We start from the raw sequence: 21629 nt of genomic DNA on the forward strand, positions 1-21629 counted from the left end.
AAACCACTATAACAAAATTATGTATTATACAAATTGTAGAAATCAAGCACATATAACACTTCATTATCTGGGCAAGAATATCACTGTAAACGAAAACTAATTGGTACTTAAAAAATCTAAAACAGCTACTCGGAATGCTGTAGGGTCGGAAAGTGTGGTTATGTGATCAGGAAGAGAATTCCAATGCATGATTGCGCATGGTAGTCAGGAAGTATTGAACGCAGATGTATGACCAAAAATGCGCTTATAACTTCGGCTGTTAGTCAAACGACGAGATGTTCAGTTAGGAGGCTCAAGCAGGGGGGTGATAACGTTAGGGCTAGAATAGCGTGCTTTATGAATGATGCTTAAAGGGGCGGCGGTGCGACGTATTTCAAGTGGTTGTACGAGGATAGAGTTTTTAAGAAAGGAGACACTTGCTTGACGAGAGTAGGTTGATATTATAAAATGAACTGCACGATTTTGGATGTATCGATCTGATTGATAAGGTATTTTTGGTGGGGGTTCCATGCAGCAGAAAGCAAATTCGAGTATACGGCAAACGTATGTCTCGTACACTAACTTGCGTAGATGGAAGGGTGCAGAGAAAAGATTGCGTCGCAAGTATCCCAGTGTTTTGGATGCAGAACTTGTAATAGTGTTAATGTGGTTAGACCAGGATAGGTTGTCAGAGAGATAAACACCAAGGTATTCGTAAGAGGATGAGAATGTGAGGGGCAAGTTATATAAAAGATATGAATGACGCGATAGCGATTGTTTCCGACTGAAAGTTACTACATTACATTTTGAACCATTAAGAGACATAAGCCAATTGTCGCACCAAGCACTGATGGAGTTTAGGTCTTGCTGGAGAATTATGTGATCATCGGGATTAGTGATTCGCCTGTAAACAACGCAGTCATCCGCAAAGAGGCGTATTTTGGACGAGATAGAATCGGGTAAGTCGTTCACGTATATTAAAAAAAAGTAGAGGCCCGAGCACGGTTCCCTGTGGCACACCAGAAATTACATCAGACATGTTAGATTGGTGATTACCGCACACTGTGTATTGGCGTCGTAGCGTTAAGAAGTTACGTATCCAGGAAAGTGTAAGAGAGTCAATGTGAAGTGAAGAGAGTTTAGCGTGTAGTCGGCAGTGAGAAACACGATCAGATGCTTTGGAAAAATTAAGAAAATGGCATCAGTTTGAGTGTACTGGTCCATGTTTATGTGAATGTCTTGAGTGAATTCTATTAGTTGTGATTCGCACGAAAACCCCTTACAAAAACCATGCTGCTTCTCATAAAAAAAATAGTTATTTTCTAGATGAGATACTGTGTGGGAGAACATGATATGCTCGAGCAATTTGGATGCTCGAGGCGAAGCTCTGGTGGTGCTTGTCTGCGTAGACGGTGAGCCGCAGCATGCCGAGCCTTTCGTTCGTTTTCATCCATGTCACGCTGCGGTCAAATGCTCAAATGCGTGTATAACCACGTTACATACCACACCTTCTCTTTCTGACATGGATGAAAACGAACGAAAGGCTCGGCATGCTGCGGCTCACCGTCTACGCAGACGAGCACCACCAAAGCTTCGCCCCAATCAACATCATTCACCACGTGGAGATGCGGTTTTTTTTTTTTGCCCTACACGAGGATGGGAGCACGTGCTCACGTGCTTGGGAGTACGAGCACCCGACGCCGGACATCGGACGGACATACGGGCATGCCTAGCCCCTAAGGAGCTTCGCCCCTGAAATATTGAGAGTCAACAAGAAAATAGAAAAACCAACCAGACGCAACGAGCCAGCCAGCAAGCGAGCGAGCGGGTGAAAGAAGCGAAGAAGAGCGATGCTGGGGGGGTGAAACAGCAAAACCGGCGATTGCGTTTGCACATACTTTGACGTCGAAAGCAGGCTCGTGGGCAACTTTCTTGTTTGGTACATACATGCATGTGTATGTGCGCAACATGCTATTAACGTAGTTAGAGACGGTGTTTCTGTGTGGCTAGGACGAACACAGCTCAAAATGGGACACTTTACAGAAGTCTGTGTGCGGCGTTCCAGGAAATCTTCATTTACCCGTTAGCCTTGTCTCAAGCAATGCACAACTTTACCAACCACGGCCGCGCAATTCTGGGAGAAGTGAGTTTGTGGTGACCTTACTTCGGTGGAGATGGACTTTGACTTTACATCTTCGACCGTACACTCCACGGTTTGGTGTTTGCTGACCCCTCGGTTCCTGAATGGGGTTACTGCTTGTGTTATCTTTCCGACATTGTTTCTTTTTCCGAACAAACTTTTTTATAAGCAAAACGAAGTTTCATTTTGTTCTGTGCATAGTTTTCGTTTCGGACTCATTTACTCCGACTTCGGGGTCGCGGAAATCGGGGAGGAAATGCGCAAACAAAGCAAAGTCCCTCTTTCGTTTTACTTTGTCACGCCCGTCCTCCAACAGTAAGGTCTGCGGCTGCGTCATTCGGGCAGGATGAATGTTTGTGAGTTGCAGAGTCTGCGTTGGGGTATTTGGAGGGGCGGACAATCACTGTTTTTTTGGAAGTTGATATTCACCCAAAAAGTGGGGTTCGCTATGACTCGGGGATGGGCAAAGACTCGGGATATTATGGTATTCAAGTTGTAATTTATGATACTATTTTTCTTCCTAAATTTGGGAATTTCTGGTGAAAAACACAGAAAAGGTGGGGCATGTAGGAAGAAAAGTTGTTATAGAAGACATCCCAAAGTGTATAAAAATTTTGCCTGTAATATATTAAAATATTAGACAAAAAATATTTTTTCTGGGTGGTGTCCCCCCTTTAAAGGGGTACTCCACCGATTTCTTGAGCTACCTCAACTAACTATATTTTCTGATTCCCCGGCCTTTAGCCTTTCCGGTATGCTATTTAGCATCGCGAAATTCATAATGGGTGTTGTGAAATCTGCAAATGGAAATGATGCAAAAACCAACATTCAAATATACCCACCCTTTTCAGTGCCGTGACGTCAGTGGCAGGCAGGCTTGCCATCCGAGCAAGTAGTCTAAAAATAGAATATGACAATCATTTGTTCCGTGCTGGAGCGCGGATACGGGAGCGAGCTTCTAAAGCACTCATTTGACACCAAGAAACTGCTTCAAATCCATTGGGTACAGCTTCTGTAGTCCAAAAAGTTAACCCCTGCCTTCCACTGACATCACTTTGTTGTTGTTGCCAGTAGAGACTTTCAGTTTGAAAAACACGGTGAAGACCAAAACTGTAAATTCAATAACTTCGCGAAAAAAACAATATTTTGACCTAATATTTGGGATACTATTTTAGCAATGTTTGTTGGTTAGTTTAGCAAAATTTCAAGCAAATCGGAGACAATGAAAAAACCGGTGGAGTACCCCTTTTAAGCGAGATTTATTTTATGAAAACTTATTTTTGTTTAATAATTGTTGCAGTATTTGCTTTCCATGCTTTTGAACTCGAGTTTTGTCATTCATCTATTAATGTTTATTCGTGGCAACTTTATGCTTTTTCTGCGCTTACTCTTTCCAGCTCTTGGGACGTTTTGGGCGACTCGTAAGATGTACGATTCTTGTTTTCCCCAGATGGAAAGGGCCAAAGTGAGGCAGAGCGGACTGGAGAGCGTTCTTGTGCTCCTGGAAAAATCGTCCCTCCTCCCGTCGGTGAAGTACAAGCTGCAGTGCGGATGGCAGGGGCTTCTGCCCTTTGGAAACATGCCATGGTGCGTCTACATAGACCCTCATTAAAGGAACCTTAAACTCCCTCAAAACATTCCTTAAGTGCTTGGACACTTATGTCGTAGAACAACCTTTCCCCGAAGAAAACGAAGCAAAAATCAGCTCAGTATTTACGTTGTGAGCCACATTTCCAGTGGGGAGCAAGTCTGATCTTTGGGCTCATTGACCTAAGATTGACGTGTTTCGGTAATGCTCTTAGAGACACTGAATTCACAAAAGTTATATTTTAAGTGCCTGGATTGCAGTCATACGTCAAGAAAAAAAAAACTTAAAGAAGAAAAGGAATGTTAGTGCAATCTTGTGAGACTCAGTATGAGTGAGGAGCAATTCCAACACAGGCCTCTGTTCTGGCACTTTGTTCCTAATTACTAGACGGACCCAATAGAAGGATGTCACAATGCTGAAAATGAGTCAGCCTGAATACTAGGCAAGAAAAAATATTTTGAGGGGGGAAGGGGGGTCAAAGTGAACGGTGTTTTTCGGCTTGGGTAACTAAACTATGCTTCGCAGAAAGCTCAAGCTCCGTGAGAATGAGGCGTTTGGGATAGAATGCAAAAATATGAGAACATGATATTACTCGGATCAAAAGATAATTGAAGGTAAACGAAATTTCTTTAGGAGCTCCACATAAGCCTAATATCGTCAAAACGAGAAATGACATTGTGAATGCAGGGGGATTTATATTGGTGAAAAACACTTGTGAGCAAGAAAGAGAATATTGCTTTTTGTTTCTCGCAGACAAGTGTTTTTCACCGATATGAATCTCACAAGCGTCCACAATGTCGGTTCTCGTTTTGACGATAGTAGGCTTAGGTGGACGTCGGCGCAGAGCGACATGGTTTTCTCCGACTTTCCCATCTGTCCCAACCACTAGAGTTGCATTCTGACGGACTTTGAGTCTTCTCCGATGCATACTAGTTTATTTACCCGGGACGAGAAACTCTTTCCTCTGGAACTCTCCACACACATTCTATCTCGGCACAAGAAAACTGTTTGGAGTGTTTTTCTTAAGGAAATGGGGCAGCAGCCACACCCAATGTTGCATTGATGCAGGGAGCGACCAGTCCACTGCCTTTCCAATGTGAACCTAATCCCACCGTACCAGCGCATTTCCCTCGAGTTGGCATCCTCGAAAATTGCCCTGTGGGCCGTTGCCGAGCTGCGATCGCTGGTGCTCGACTGCTGCTGCTTCGAAGGGGACGACTCGGCTGTGGATTCACATCCTGGTCATTCGTCACGGCGCCTTGTCTCCAAGGTGATGAGACCTTTCACAATTCTATAAGTAAAGCTTTTTTTTTTTCCATGCTCATCTTAAACTTTCACTTTGCTTATAGTTTTTATGTCTGGAACCTGGACTATTTCACGGGGGAAGGGGGGTATTGGACAATTACAATAACAAAAGGGTAAATGAAGAAGACTTACGGTAATGCGTGCAAACCGATCTTTGGGGGACCGCCAGCATTAACAAAAGAAAGTTTTATTGCTTATCTCGAGCGATGTTCGAGGGCTTGGGGGACCTCAAAGGGTCCGTGGACCCCCACTTGAGAACCACACCTCTAGACAGTGGGCCAGCATTCTCTTATCATAAGACTTGGTTCAAACTTTCTTTGTAGTGTTCATATTTTATGTCTACTGCAAAATACCAAGAAGCGGCCACCCAAAAGCTCAAAATAACCATAGAATGCAACTTTTGAAGATGGGCACTTGCTTTAGAGAGAGAGCTTTGTGTATTGGCTAGAGCCAACCAGCCAAACCATAGCCAATTGGTTAGAGTTTGCTCTATGTGTAACTGATTTCAAAGATCACAAAAACCCGTAGGAGAGCTGCGCAAGTTTGGGTGAGGACTTTGCTACCTCGCGGTTAGGAGGGCTTTTGGGACGTTTGTTGGTGGTGATGCTGCAACAATGAGGGAATGTCATTGCTTTGAATGTAGTAGGAGCTAAATGTTAGGCACATTCAGTTGTCCAGATCTAGCATTGGTGCTAACATTAAAGAGGGACACTGGCTAGAGATTTAACTTTTGAACTACTCAAGTGATCGGAATGAAATTTGCAGGGGAGATTTAACATAAGATGTAGGTGTATTGTGCAAACTTTCAGCTGTCTAGGAGCTGAAGGTACATACCTGCATGAGAAGATGTGTTACTCTTCTTTAAGAAATATATGATAATCATTTTGACTGCTTCAATATAAGGTGGAGGACGTGGGACTTGAGGCGCGGGAGGGAACGGCACGACGCTCGTACGACGCTGTCGGACGGAAATCGAGGGGCAGCGTCTGAGAGCGCCGTAAACACACCAGTCGGAGAGTCGTTGCCGGTGAAGCTCTGCCGCCATCCCGTTTGTTTTGTTGAGCAGACTCGCGATCTGAGCGAAAGCGGGTTTTTAATTGGGCGCAGGCCAGCGTGGACAGCGGATCGTCGACGTGTGGGGGTGCCCCCGCAGCACCCTCGCGGTTCCTGCTCTCGGTGCTGGGCCTGCTCTCAGGAGACCACCAGGGTCGGGAGCTGAGTCTGCTGCTTGGCTCGGGTCTGCTCGCCCACCTGCAGACGCTGCTGCGCATCTTGGGTGGGTGTTGGCCAACCGCCACCCTAGAACAAAACTCCCGACAAACGTCTTCCGGTAATATATACCTGGCGCATAACTCTGGGTTTTTTGTCCAGAATTTCTATCGGTGCGGCTTGTACAACAGTGCGACTGATATGTCTTCATTAAGACGAAAGCCTTACCATTTCATTGATTGAAAAAGCACTGTATATGGCCATAAAAATATGATTGAGCGTCACACGCTGCTCAATCATATGCTCAAAGACAATGCAGTCCTTGAGGTCATCCTAGAGGTCGTCTTATACCTCTAGGGCAGGGATTCTCAAACTTTGTGGTCTCGCGGAACCCCAGGAAGCCTCAAAAACGGTCGCGGAACCCTCCCCCCCCCCTCTATATTTGCCCACCGAAAAGCAACAGATGCACAATTGTAGACAATTTTGCTTGTGTTGCTTCCCCAGTATCCCCGCCATATCAATCGTGATGTCAGTACAAAGTGAGATGAAGGCGCTTTGCATGGTCCTGCCGCGCACCCTGCGGCATGGGGAGGCTACAATATGGGTGTTCGCGGAACCCATGAGACCAGCTCGTGGAACCCCTGTGTTCCCCGGAACCCAGTTTGAGAACCCCTGCTCTAGGGTGACCTTACTTGTCCCAATACACGAAAAAGCGGCGTCATTGTGCCTGAAAGATGGCCATAAAGAATATGTCATCAAGCACGTGCCGCTCGCGCTCAAGTGCGGGAGCGTGATGTCACCGCCGGAGCGTCGTGTGCAAAAGGTGCGCTTCGGACTTCATCTGTGCTCGTTGTGTGCTTTGTGTAATGGACTGTGAGGCGACCGCGTCTACATCTACGGCCTCGACATCGGCAGCAGCGTCTACATCTACAGCGGCTTCCGCAGGCAAACGTGGCCGTCCACGCAAATACACCACAGCCTCTTTAAAGGGTAACTGCAAAGAAAAGAAAGTGTGTTTTTAAACAGCCTAATTGGGACAAGCATGTCACAAAACAAATCTTCCGCGAAAAAACAAATTTTTTTTTAGCAATATTTATGCCACAGGACATAATTTAGTCGGAGTCACAACCTCTCCACATTTGAAACTCGCGCTCTTTCAACGCGCGCGGAGTGGCTGTGATACAGTATAGACCACTTACAACGTAACCGCTTATACGCTCCGTGCGGGAACTATAGGGGGCGCTTTGAAAAACGCGCGCAGCGCCGCTAGCGGAGGAGCTGGCGTTCGACTGTGAGGCGCGTTCAGCAGCCTGCGGCGCCTTTTCGCATGCCAAGCTGTGGTGGCGGAAGCGCTCACGGACGAAACTTTTGCTTTTTGAGCCGATAAGTTGAGGGTGACGTTGCATGAGTGCTGGGGCAGAAAGGCATTTAGCTGTTCTCCACTTCTTATATATTGCGTTTGAGTCGTTATTAAGGATAATTTCTCTAGTTGCGGCCGAAAAAGGAGTTGGAGCAATTTTCCGAAAAACAAGACGGCCGCCACCTTAATTGCTGCGAGTGGGAAATTATTTCGCTCGTCGCTGTAAACCTAGGACTGTTTTAACGATGATATTTGGAGGCGAGTGAGATGTTCACGAAACTTGTGCACGACGAGTGCCAAGTTTCTTTAAAACAGCAGATGTGAAAGTTAGGTTTCTAACGAATAAAGAAATACAGCTGTTCGGGATATCCAATATTGGACCCAAAATGTTGTGTTATAGCGGGCTGTGCAAAGTGCAGATTTGGGCACACAGGTGCTTGGACTTGGCAGTAACATGACACAGCACTTATTATACAAAAAACAGTGTCATAGGGAAACTAGGTGAAAATTTGGTTTGGGCGGCGTAACTCAATGGGAACCAGTTTTGACCATGAAAAGGCTGTCAAGAGAATACCACTGGTCGGGGGAGGTGGAGACTTTAGAGGTAGGAAGGGACTAGTGGACTGTACTTCCAATTGAAACAACTTTACGAAAGGTGTTTCCAAAGCCGAGAAAACAAAGTTGTCGGCCAAAACGCGGTTTGGCCGCCAAGGGCTTTTGCGGTCAGCTGTTGTGTAATAACCTGTTGTGCAAGGTGCTGATTTTCGGCGCACAGGTACTTTGACATGACCGTCACTTGGCATAACACTTATAACAAAAAGAGTTGGCATAGTGAAACCAGGTGGAAATTTAGTTTGGGCGGCGTAACTAAGTAGGAACTGGCTTTGACCGTCAAAGGCTGTCAGATAATACCACTCATCGCGGGAGGTGCACACTTTACAGGTAGGAAGGGACTAGTGGACGGTACTTCAGTTCGAACCACTTTGCGATAGGAGGTTCTAAAGCCGAGAAAAAAAATTGCTGTCTACAGAACTCGGGATGTCAGTGTTTCCACATCCAAAAGGAGGCTGATCAAGAAAGAAAGCACACCACATAAACTTCCATACTCAAACGTCCATTCTCCAGTGATTCCGAGTTTCATTGTTGTTTTCTTTAGATTTATATTTGTCACTTTTTTTACCGTTCGAATCTTTCTTCATGAAGTACAGATTGCGTGCCATACTTGTCCGGAAATATCATCGACACGTACGATAGGGGCGAAACTTCTTTGGAGGGAATTCCTCCAACGAAATTGGCACTGCATACCTGCGAGTGTGGGATGGCATTTCGGTTCGTCCCATCGGCGCTGACACATGTAGGCGTTACTGGTACGAAAACAAACGCAGAGCGCAAAGAGGCAGTGTAGAATATGTCAGCCGTGCCGACACAGTGGCAGACATGATCGGGAGATCAAATTTCTCGCGTCGCACGGCACGACTCCATCGTTGTCGCTGTCCCATAAAACATCGGCGAGGTGAAAAACTGTGAAACTTTGTCTCCACGAGATACGACGCATAACTATTGAAGCACTTAATGACGCAGCACAGGCAGCACTTCATGCTGTGAACCCAGCGCAACCGCACCACTCCGACTTCAATGCGTGCCAACGTACGTGGCGTGGTTTCGGTTTCGTTTTCCCTGGGCTTCTCACAGCCTACTTTCGGTACCGGCCGCGCGGCGGCGCGCCAGTCGCGTCGCACGGAGTGTATAGTGCAGGACCGGGTATAACGCTGTTTTTTTAAACCACCGGTTCACCTCCCATAGAACTCCATGTAATTACATACCGCTTTAAATGCAGGCGCGCGAAGGGAAATACCGGTTATAGTGCGGTTTTTGGCACAGCCCGCCGACCGCGCCGACGACCGGAGCAGCGAGCTCGCTTCCCTGTGCGACACTAGATAACGGCGATGACGGTGCGAGCCACAAGCTGCACTTGCGGGGCAAGGAGGTTGCTCGAAAACGCGGGGAGAAGCGACGAGAAAGGACAGACAAACACAAAGTGAAACAAACACAAAAAAAAAAAAAGCGAAAAGAGAGGCTTCAGTTGCCATAGCGACGGAGGGACGCACGCACGAGTCGTTCACATACGTGCGTCCCTCCGCTGCGTTGGAAACAATGAAACAAACAACCGCAACGACAGACCAATCGCAGGTTGAGGAGAAGTGTTCGCGCGCGTTGCATGCCGGTTGTGCCGGTCGCAGGCCGGCTGCTTCTATTCCGCAAACATGGCGTCGGTTGTGATCGTCGTCGTAGACGGCGTGCATCTCATCGTTCTGCGTAAAAGCGCTATCCTTGACTCTGAATTTTCGTTGTGTGTCGCTATGATAACCCAGCACGTACTAGAAGGGAAGATCCACCTACTCGTGCGGCGATGTCGTGGCGGCGCTCTCAAGACGGCAGAAACGCCCGTGTCGTCAAGTTTGTTTACTTCGACTACAGGGGTGATTTCTAAGCATTTGTGTCCTCGAACATCGCCCGGATTTCTTATTTGGCGCATTTCATGCGTGTGCTCAAGTTCAAGGTATTACTGGCGCGTACCGTATAAAGGATGCGAATTTTCACGCGTTTTCATCTCCGGAGAAAAGTGATTAGGGTTAGCAATCCTGAACGCTCGCAACGTCCGTCCGCAACCCGCGACGCCGTTAAAAGGCTGTGCCAGGCAAAAGCCGCTAATTTCTTTTAAAATGTGTGACACACTTGAGACATAACTGTACTAGTCTATTGAAATAAAGACTTTCCTCAAACTAAGCTTATTTTTTCATCTAATATAAAATAAATCGTTTTACAATGGTAAGTTGTCTCATGGCATGTATTTTGGCCTTAAAAATTGATGTTTTGGTTATAGTGCGGTACCGCTTATAGTGCGGATTTTCGTGACTCCCGAGACATACGTTATATGCGGTCTACACTGTACGTCACTCTGTGACATGGAGCAGCCACTACATGACGTGTAATACCAACTTTGTGGCACTCGATTTAGAACGGACGAAATAGCCGCAAACTAAAATCAGTCCCGCGCAATAAATATTGCTGTAAAAACATGTTTGTTTTTGCTGGAAAAATTGTTTTGTGACATGCTTGTTTCAATTAGGCTGTTTAAAAATACACTTTTTTTCTTTGCAGTTCCCCTTTAAAGACCAGCGACCAGTTCATGCTTTCCACTTTTCTCTTCCTTCCTCCTCTCCTTCTTCTGCCCTGTCCACCGTTGCCTGTTTCCTCCTCTCCCATGGTGAGGAGGATCTTCTGCCTTGCAGAATCTCAAGTCTGGTCATCGGCCTTTAAGTGTCCTCCTCTAGGCATTGTTCTCAACGTCATCATCTAGGTGTCATTCTCAACGTCATCCTTATGGTCGTCCTTGAGGTCATTCTTGGCATCCTCCTCTTGGACGTCATCCTTGACGTCGTCCGAAAGATCGTCCTCGGCATCATCCTCGATGTTTAGGGCATCGCCTTCCTACACATAAGCAGTCTTGAGTGCCCTCCTGTAATATTTTTAATAAGTGTGTACCCTAATTGCACAAGATGTAGGCTGTATTGACATTTACGACGGAGAAGGACTGGCAGAACACGTGCCGACGCCCTGCTCTTCTGGCACTCTGAAGGTAGTCTGAAACGAGGCAACGTAGATCTGCGGCCTCAGCGACTTCACATGCCATTTCTTCCGTTGCCCCATTACTATTTGCGACTCATATACTTACCAGCTTCTTTGTGGAAACGGCCATCTATAGAGGCGTGTGACTTATGCGACGGTGCTACTTATAGAACGGAAAATATGGTAATTGTGTTGCGCATATGTATAAACGGCTGGAAATTTTAGTTGGCCCCCATTGTCTTCAGGCGTCTCCGCTGTAGATTAGAAATTCAGCCAGTGCAGTACCCAGAAGGGTCCTCTGGAGAATCTCGTGTTTCTAGAAACCCAATTTAAGGATACGCGCAACAGCGCGCGGTTGCGGGAAATGCCGCAATTTGGTTCTCGCAGGTCCCAGGCCCACTCGAACCCCGCGCGAGAAAAATGCGGGGCTCTACGCCGTCCTGGAGGAGACCGTGCGCAAACCGCAGCCGCTCGCGCCCGTTCCGAGCGGCCCGGAGCTGGCAGCCATGATGAAGATCGGCACCAGGGTCATCCGCGGAGCCGACTGGAAGTGGGGAGACCAGGTAACGTGCCATGCCATTTCGTTTTTCTGGGGGCCGAGATTAGATTTTTAGGCGCTTCGCATTTCTGGGGCCAGCTCTAGGCACTTTCATGTTTGAGTGTAGGGCGTAACCTCAATAGAACATGCAGCGTGGAGCTCACAGTCGCGGATCGCTCATTCTGCGTGTGACTGGCGACCGTTCTTGGAGCAAAAACTTCCCTCGGTGCGCGCTCAGCGGCAGCGAGGCGGGCAATACGTACTGCGAAGGCTTGTGCCTGCGGGCTTTGCGCGCCACTGGGGCGGCGCAGGGCGCCGAGCCCGGCGACGACTCAACCGGTCGCCGTCACGCGGCAGCCCCCACCGGCAGTCCGAGCGCCAGTCTGCAGGCAGTTTGTTCAAAGTGGCGTGTGATGCGCGCGACAGACCATGTTTTCTGGTGGGTGTGAGGGGAGGCGTTCTGATGCCACGCGTTTAGGACGCATTTGGAAAGCGCCAAAGAGACAGTTTCTGGCCAACCAGAGGCACCGACTATTATTGCCGACAAAAGGAGAAGGACACGGAGGAGTGTTGTGCCGCCTCCAGCGCAAGCTGCTAACCTTGGCGAGATGCGCAGCTCACGAGAAGCTGCACTTTTCGTGAGCCTTGTGTGCGCAGCCAAGGCAAGCCGAAAGGCAATGAGAAACGTTGGAAAAAGAGGCCAGTGGCAGCCGTCCAAGGCACCTCACTTCAGGAAGGTGAGACACTTTGCTCGCAGGACGGTCCCGCCCCCGGCGAGGGCAGGGTGATCGGGGAACTCGGCGAGGACGGCTGGATCCGGGTCCAGTGGGACAATGGGTCCACCAACTCCTACCGCATGGGCAAGGAGGGGAAGTACGACCTCAGGATGGCACAGCTGCCCCCCGAGCCCCGGCTGGAGTCGAGCTCGGACTCCGAGGACGAAGAAGGCGAGTGCCGCCTTTCCAAGGGGCCGTGCCGGAGTCACCTCAAACGGCGCGTACATAGCAGCGGGCTCTGCAGGAGCCGCCAACGTTTTGTTTTGTATTTCTGTCTGGATGTTGCCCGTGAACTTCGTGCACCTGGGTACAGGATCTAGCAGCTCGGCATGAGCGCTCGCTGTTGTGCAGTATGGCAGTTTTATGGAACACTCGCCGATTCGTTCGCGATTGACGGCCACTTTTACACCGACATCCATTCTTGGCGAGGTATCACGGCGGATTCCGGGGTATGTATGGTGGGGCCCGCTAAATCTAACTGAAAGTGCTTCCCTCTACATTTAGCAGAGAATCTTAGTGTCTTGTGACAATTTGATGTTACTAAAGTGTCTGTTTAGTAAATTTTAGGAAAAAATACTAAATTTAACAAACACGTCGTATAACATCACGCAACGTCACGTCGCATCACGTGACTTAACGTGGAGTGTTTCCCCGCTAAATCTAACAAGAAAATTGTGATGTCACATGGCATCACGGGACAGTGATGATGTTGTGTGAAGCCTTCACTAAATTTAGTGGAGAAATTTTGACGTCGTGTCTAATGACGTCACCTGACACTGTTACGTGTTGCATTTTCCTGCTAAATCTGGCAGGAAAATTGTGACATTACGTGAAAATCTGTCGTATTTACACGAATGTAGGTTGACCCTTTTTTTTAATTTTGGGGGTCGACTTATAATCGAACCAAAGCATTCCACCTCCGGCAAAAACCAAACAATCGCGATATCATGAACACCCCGGCTTGTTACGAGTTAAGCCAGCTGTACCTCTAGCATTGCACTATTCTATGTGCTTATTTTACAAATTATTTATTTTTTTATTTGTGCGAACGAGTATTATTGACAGCGATTGGCAAATTAACCCGAATATAAGCCGGAGAACGGCGCACCCGGCTCGCGGGGGGTGGCGGCACTTCTTGCAAGAGCCACTCCGGAGGCCGCTGAAACAACCTCACAGCTCACTCACCCCGTGGCTTCTCTTTGCAGTTTTTCGCACACGGTAGCACATTGTTTGTTCGAGTGACGAGATCATGCTGGAGCGCTATGTTTTTTCGTATTGACACGCGTGATCCGGGCAGTTTAGGTTTTCGGTGCTCGTTTATGGCCATTCTTCACTCAGAAGTAATCAACAACTGCGCTGTTGGACGCAAGTTCGACCCGTCGGAGCGGGTGATGCTCCAGTGGAGTCTGCAGTGGCGCAGGATCTTAAATTGTGACGGCAAACAAAGAGGCTTCCGTAGGCCAAAGTCTGGTTCCGGAGTTGGAAGTCAGGCTTGCAATGTACGCCGCAGAAGTGTGCAATCGGTCCCTACCCGTGACGTCCAACGCGATCGCCGAACAAGCGCGGAAGATGCGCTTGATCGTGTCATTTGCGAAGTGCAAGATTTCGTTGGACGACGATAATGAGCGGTGATGACGACGAGACTGACATCACCAGTGCGGAAGAGTTGTAGTCTAGTCTTGGACGGAGTGAGAACGACAGTGAGCAGCTTCAGTTGTCCCGCCTCCATCGTGAACTTCCTAGTTTCGATAACGCCTGGTTATATCATGCACCTCGTGCGTGCATGCACAGCCAAAGCACGCCAGAAGGCATCAATCGCGTGTTGGAGGCTCGGCTTTCGAAACAGGTACTTTGCCGTTCTCCCGTGTCTGCAGTAAAATGCGCATCTAAAAATTTTTTTTTCTGATGTGCATTGTTGGGGGGGGGTCGACTTACAATTGTGTTAATACAATAACCTTTGCACCTTTGCCATATTTTGAATGATGATGGAGAATGGTTATGTGTAGGTTCTTAGAGCAGCAGAGTGCACAGCGCCTCGGACATGAAAAGGGATCGGCAGTTGTTTTAAGCAGTCGCAGTCTTCCCTTGGCTGTACGCTTTGTGAAGTATTCATACTAGTCCGATTTGAGAGTAGCCAGAAGGACGTAGGAACTAACCGTCTCATATTCTCCAACTACAGTTTTACAGTTGTACATTTTTCTCTTTCTGTATTTCTTAAATGCATAGCATGGTCCAGCCACAGGGATTTTGTGTTCGTGACACATAGCCTCATTGACGTTACAGTGTCACGTGACTTAATGATGTCACGCGACATTACTTGATTTCACACATCACGTCCTACCACGTGGATGTCACGTGACACTGCGACGGCTTTATGTATTCACAAAACCCTCACAATATTACCTCGAGTCCCCTCTTACTATGGCCAAAGAGGAGGAGTGCAAAGAGGCCTTATATGTGCTAGGTATTTAGAATGCCTTTGGGAAATGCCAAGGAGACAGCCAGTTTCTTTCACGTGTAAGTTCATTTCTGTTTTCTTGTTAATGCGGTATTCACATAAGGGTGAAACCCCAGGACGGAGCTGCATGACATCAGCCGGCGAGGCACATCTCCTCCCTCTCCTCCAAAGCGGAGCCAGTGTCGGAGTCCAGGAGCGTTTGTACCTTTTGAGCAGTTCCCCCGCGCCTCCGTCGCCGAGCTCGACATCACCGCGCCGCCTCAGAACGGAGCGGCGTCGGTATCACGCACTGCACACTCCGCGGAGCAAAGGGGCATATTTCTCTCTGGCGTGAATACCCTACAACTAGACCCATTTAAGCGGTAACTCACCCGACCTATCCTTTGATATATGCAGCAACGACGACGGTACCCACTGGCCAGCATCCCTCGGTGCTCCTGCAGCAGGCGTGCTACACCCTCCTTCGCTCGCTGTCCGTGTCTCTCGGACTTCACTCCGACTCTGTCCGACCCAAGGCCATGGCTGTCATGTCTGGGCTCCTGAGGTCCATTGTGACCTCGGGGCAGGCTGGCCACTTTGGTGAGTAATAATTGAAAACGAGCGTGTTGGTGAACAGATACGAATACTTGACAGGATAAAACATTGAGGACGGGGACGGAAACAGGACTTCTTTTTGAAAGAAGTCCAGTTTCTGTCCCTGTCCTCAGTATTTTATCCTTTCAAGTATTCACAGGTTGGTGAGCTTGGCCTTTCCGCAGAAGCCAGTTTCTTTACAATTTACTCTCGAACTGCCCATAGGTAGCGCATTTATTGACGCAGAATGTGTTTTACGAGTCATTTCCTACGAGGAGATTGTCATGAACAAGCGTCTTGAACAGACACCAGGAATGAGCGTCGTGAACGAACAATGTGGACGAGGGTCACAAACAAGTTGAGGTTATATATAAAGTATGTACGTGGAATCCGGGTCAGTGCGGTGGCAGTCGGATATTATAACCACTGAGCTGCGCAGCACAGCTGCTCTAAAGATTGGGCTCCCGGAAAAACGTGCCGGCAAGAACGGTGCGACGGTATAGCGTGTGACTGCTCACTTCGTTGCCACCTCGACGTCGCGCAAGAGTCATGTAAGGTAGCATCTGCTGTGCACAATAAAAAAAAACACGCACAGAGTGTTCTTTGTGCTAGTGTCCTGTGCGCCGCACAGGCCACATTGTATGTTCCTTTGTCAGCATGATTGAGTTAATGAGTTTAATTGTTTGCTTGGGCAAGTGAACTCGTCTTCAGTTTGATACCGGACCGGTTGAAATTATTTGGAAGTATGAAAATACAAGCTTTACCCGACTCGAAGGAAAAAATGTTTTTTTAAATGCGTAGCACTTATAGGGCCAGGGATTTTGTGTTCGTGGCACGTGGCCTCAATGATGTCGAGTGGTAGCGTGACGTTATCGAGGCTACCTGCCGCAAATGCTAAAGCACTCAAAATGCGTAACCTTTAGAGGTCTTCTGCGACGTCGTGGTGGCGCGTGGTGTGACGTAATTTTGCGACGTCACGCAGTCGCGTCATGTTGGGCGACACCATAAGGTCATGCGACGTCAGTTGACATCGCGACGTAACATTGTGACGTCATGAGCAACCTGGATGTCGCTTAGCACCATGATGTCATGGTCCCTTGACATTGTGATGGCTTTATGCAGCATTGGCTCTTATGGGCCCTTCTCACCACAGGAAATGACGTCCGTTGTTGATGTTGTAGTTGTTGATGGTAATAATTGTTGTCATTGTTGATATGTAGTTGGCGATGTAGGGCGTCCATAGTCAGTGTTTTCATGTCCTCGAAAAAGATTGCCCATGGCCCACGGAAATCAAACCTGGATCCGCTGCGTGAAGCGGAGGCATTGCCACCGAGCTATGCGACAGCGTTTAGAACACTCTCAATACTTAGAGTTTCCGTAATACCCGATGCCCACTGCACACGCTCTCTGGAAAGAAATGGCCGATAACAAAAAGCCGTCGTAGCGCTGCCAATGCCCAGAGCTCGTGCCGGGAGACTCGTTTTCACGCGCTTCGGAACACGAAAGAAACAAAGCGTCTGGAACGAAATGGTGAGAGTTCCATTTTGTTCTGTACACTTATGTTCACGCAGTCCACAGTGTGTGAATGTAATGCCATTGTACGACGACTTTGCTACTGTGGATAAATATGAGGCTGTTCAATTTTTTAGCTTAAAAGATTTTCTTTATAAAAAGCTACGAAAGGTTTGTGCAGGTGAGTTATACGGCCAGGGCCACAATAAGTCAAATAATGAACTAAAATTGGTAATTAACTTTTAATTAGTGAAAATATGCAGATGGTTCCAATTAGAAACTTTCTGAGTGTCATCGAAAACCACTAAATCTGTCGATTGTAGAAAGACGGCATGTGGGAAGCACACTAGTGCACTAAAGTTACCACTCGTACAGTGCGACTGACACTAGTGTGAGAAAACGCAGATAAGAGACAAAAAAAATTGTGCGAGCATGTTATCGTGCCGATGACCTCGCTTTTGCTGCATGAGTAGTAACTATAGTGCTCCTCCTACTATTGACTGATTTAGTGGTTTCTGGTGACTCGGCAAGTTTGTAATTTGAACGGTATGTTTATTTTCAATAATTAGAACATCAACATGTTTTAGTTATTTAGCCGACTGATCGTTACGATTAGCCCCCTATACTATGTCCCCCTAGCTGCACTAGTGTAGCATGGCTTCCCCAAAGCAGATGTGTAATGCTTAAGGGGGGACACTGGCTAGAGGTTGAACATCTGAACTACTCAAGTGATCAAAATAAAGTTTGCAGGGGAGATTTAACTTCAGATGTAGGTGTACTGTGCAAACTTTCAGCTCTTTAGGACAACTTTACTTACCTGCATAACAAAATGTGTCACTCTTCATTAAGAAATCTATGATATGCAAATGAAGCTATTAAGCACCATTTTAACTGCTTGAATATAAAGTGGGGGATGTGGGACTTCGGGCTATCTAGTTTTAGAAACTCAAATGTAAATATTTCAGGAAGAGTGATTACCTCAAAATTTAAGATGCATATCTGTCCTATGTCAATTTTTGAGAACATAGTTTTTTCTCATTGAGGATTTTAACTTAAAACAAAATAAAGTAGATAGCCCGATTCCCCAGTAAATATCAGTTCAGAAACATCTTGATTGTGATATCAAAATAATTTTACCTTCGAACAAAAGATTCCTTCGTATGAAATTTGCCGCAAAAGTGGTACTGAGAAAAATGCATTCAAACATTGAACTCCTAACCTTGTTAGTGCCTTACAATGTGGTGAAAATATTTTATATCAACGTAACTATATGGCACATGGTTATGAAATTTAGTGTAAGGGTGTATAATTAGTCTCTAAAATCGAAAACCTCAAAATTTAAAAATGTATTTTTTCAAAAAATTCTGAAACTTAGACCCATGTCCCCCCTTAAAAAGATACACCCTGTGCATGTACATAACCCCCGCCTTATGCCTTCCAGTGGTTTCCTTACTGTGCTTGCAAAAGGAGGAGCATGAAAAGGCCCTATACATGCTATGCCTTTAAAATGCCTTTGGTAAATTCCAAAGAGAGAAGCAATTTTTTTCTACACAAGCGGTTGCAACGTGGTTGGTCACACCCACACATGTGTGAAACAGACTTGACCCTCCACGCAGAACTGCTGCTCGCTCCGAAGTGGCTGCTCGAGGAACAGCACCACGAGTGGGCGACACTGGGGTTCCTGCGTGGCACGTGTGCCACCCCCGCCCTGTGCAGGGCCCTCAGCTCACCCCCCTGGGTTAGCCTGCTGCTCCAGGTGGCGTCGGGAGTGACCGTGAGGTCTAACACCGGCCTCTCGGTCTCGTCTCCCTCCACGCTCCCCACCCAGGTGAGGGTTCGCTTCTCCTCCCTACGTCCCTGTGCTGATGCGCAGGAAGTGCAGCCTGTTGTTTTGGCCTTTTGTTAAGGGAAAATTGACTCGTATACCGTGTTTTTCAATCTGTAAGCTGACGGCCATTCTTACGATAAAGTTGGTAAATAAGTCTCACCTTTGTATAAAATGCACTAATGGAAATTTCGAAAAAAAAAATAAATAAGTGGTTTATACATTAGAAAGGATTGTATTTTGTGCCATCTCTGTCTATGTTGTGAAATGCTTTGTCATTGTTTGGTAGTATAGTATGGCTGCAATTTGGGATAGGTTTGTTTCTAATTTCTTTGTTCTCATGTCGGATCCTTCAGTATAAGGCAATCGTTTTTCAGGTTCGCATTATTCTCAACGGGCCAGAATTGTGCACATAAGCTTTTGTTCAATTTTGGGAAATCTTCTATAGTGAAAATGATTAAATGGCTGCCTACTGCTGGTTTCTTTCAAAGCTGGGGAGCTCTTAATTAAAGGAACCTGCTGATGTTTTGCTCATTACGCAAGTTTCCAAAGTGTGACTGTATGCGAAAGAAAAACGCTAGAAGATGTGAGCCCATAGCCTGCAACAGAATGAATGACTCTCACAATTTGTTTCAACAACAAAAAATGTAAAAATGGAAAGTGTATTGATTCGCCTGCCAAAGTCGGCATTTTTTGTTCTTTTTATTGCATGTTTAGATCCAGGCACTGAGGCTCCTGAAGATGTTGCTGCCGACGTGGACGTCCGAGGACTACTCCAAGCAGAGGAGCACATTTGTGCAGGAGATGATTGGCCTGCTCGGAAAGGTGCTGGTCTCCTGCAGTGCTGACCCTACACTCCACATTGCAGGTTGGTTCAGTCTTGGTCTTGCCACTTTCTTCCCTACAGTCCCGTTTCCTTTCAAGATTATGAATGGGCGTCACCATTAAGGGGCCCATCAGTGGTGATGTCTGTGAAGCCAAAACTTGAAAGTTGAGAGACGCAGATTGCAAGATTGCATTGTGTCCATCTTGAGTGGTATTTTTTTTCTGTCTTCCAGACCTGGCTTGGAAAGGGAGGAAAAGGGGTCGCGCACGGATATCCCTCACAGCATCTCACAGCAGCACCGTGGCAGAGGAGTGCATCTCTTTACTCCGGGAGCTCCATGCGGTGTCGTCCTGGAGCCAGCCCATCAACAGGCACTTGCAGATTGGCTTGGAGAATCTGGTGGAAGAACCAGCCACCGCAACCACCGAGGTTTTTACCTTTCTTACTTCATTTTGTACAGTCGATTCTTGATATATCGAACTGCGCGGTGATGGCGAAATAGTTCGATATAGCCAGAATTCGATATATTAAGTCACATAATAAACGCGTCAAAAACTTGTTAAAAGCGCGTGGCCGTCGCGCTTTGCGAAGCGCCGACAGGTGGCACATGCGCGCCGACCGACCGCAGAGGCGGGAGCAGCCGTGTGTCGTCTGCTACGGCACACCGCTCAGCTTGCGGGAGCTGGGAAATCTCGCACTCGAAGGCTGAATTAAAATAAGGGAAAAAAAAAGAATGCCCCACTGTACAAATCAATCAATGAACCAATTGTGGTGCAGTAAATGCTGACTTGAAGCTTCAAACAAAGTATTTATTTTGGCTGAAAGTACTGCTGCAGGGTAGCCTGCTTCTTGTTGGCAAAGGCGTGTTTAAGGGGGGACATGGGCCTAAATTTTAAATTTTTTTGAAAAAATTCATTTTTTAATTTTGAGGTTTTCAGTTTTAGAAACTAATTATACACCCTTACACCAAATTTGATAACCGTATGCCAAATAGTTATGTTGATATAAAATATTTTCAACACAGTGTGAGGCAGTAACAAAGTAAAGGAGTGCAATGTTTGAATGCATTTTTCTCAGTTCCACTTTTTGCTGCAAATTTCATACGAAGGAATCTTTTGTTCGAAGGTGAAAGTATTCTGATACCACAATCAAGATGTTTCTGAACTGAAATTTACTCAGGAATCGGGCTATCTACTTTATTTTCTTTTAGGTTGAAGTCCTCAGTGATAAAAAGCCAAGTTTTCAAAAATTGACAGAGGACAGATATGCATCTCATAGTTTGAGGTTATAACTCTTCCTGAAATATTTACATTTAAGTTATTAAAACTAGATAGCCCGATGTCCCATATCCCCCACTTTATATTCAAGCAGTCAAAATGGTGCTTAATAGCTTGATTTGCATATCATAGATTTCTTAATGAAAAGTGACACAGCATCTTATGCAGGTATGTAAATTTGTCCTAGAGAGCTGAAAGTTTGCACAGTACACCAACATCTGAAGCTAAATCTCCCCTGCAAATTTCATTCCGATCACTTGAGTAGTTAAAAAGTTTGAGCTCTAGCCAGTGTCCCCCCTTAACTAAGGCGTCCTCAACATAGTCTAAAGGATCAACAAGCGATAGGCCTTCTATTGCGCCGCAGTAGCGGCGTAGAAGGGCCAAAGCAGCTACAGCCTCAGTTGAAGTCGGAGCACCATCAGCGCTTGGGGGATTAACCAGAAGAGGCCTGTTTCGTCCATATCTGGTGTGGCTCGTACTTGGCGAGAACCTGGGACCACTCTTGATCAAGCCACTTCTTGATTTCCTCTTCATTGGCGTCCTCACTTTCCCCCGAGACTGTCTTGCCGACAATGCAGGCCTTAAAGGGATACTTCAACAATATTTGAAATATTCCCGTCGTGTTCAAAAATA

The 21629-nt window shown here is 46.8% G+C and overlaps 1 protein-coding gene across 3 annotated transcripts in view; it reads left to right on the top strand.

The window, feature by feature from the left end:
* Positions 1-21629, top strand: part of LOC8024807 (E3 ubiquitin-protein ligase HERC2) — a 219161-nt gene that overhangs the window by 93298 nt on the left and 104234 nt on the right. For all 3 annotated transcript variants that reach the window (XM_042289815.1, XM_040214461.3, XM_042289816.1), the window contains exons 31-39: positions 3570-3706; positions 4776-4977; positions 6120-6288; positions 11599-11774; positions 12507-12696; positions 15380-15562; positions 18685-18896; positions 19611-19761; positions 19952-20148. In XM_042289815.1, coding sequence (XP_042145749.1) covers positions 3570-3706; positions 4776-4977; positions 6120-6288; positions 11599-11774; positions 12507-12696; positions 15380-15562; positions 18685-18896; positions 19611-19761; positions 19952-20148 — 1617 coding nt within the window. The remainder of the gene's footprint in view (positions 1-3569; positions 3707-4775; positions 4978-6119; positions 6289-11598; positions 11775-12506; positions 12697-15379; positions 15563-18684; positions 18897-19610; positions 19762-19951; positions 20149-21629) is intronic.

Source organism: Ixodes scapularis, unplaced genomic scaffold (assembly GCF_016920785.2).
Source record: "Ixodes scapularis isolate PalLabHiFi unplaced genomic scaffold, ASM1692078v2 PGA_scaffold13__105_contigs__length_92229423, whole genome shotgun sequence".
In the NCBI taxonomy this organism is placed as follows: domain Eukaryota; kingdom Metazoa; phylum Arthropoda; class Arachnida; order Ixodida; family Ixodidae; genus Ixodes; species Ixodes scapularis.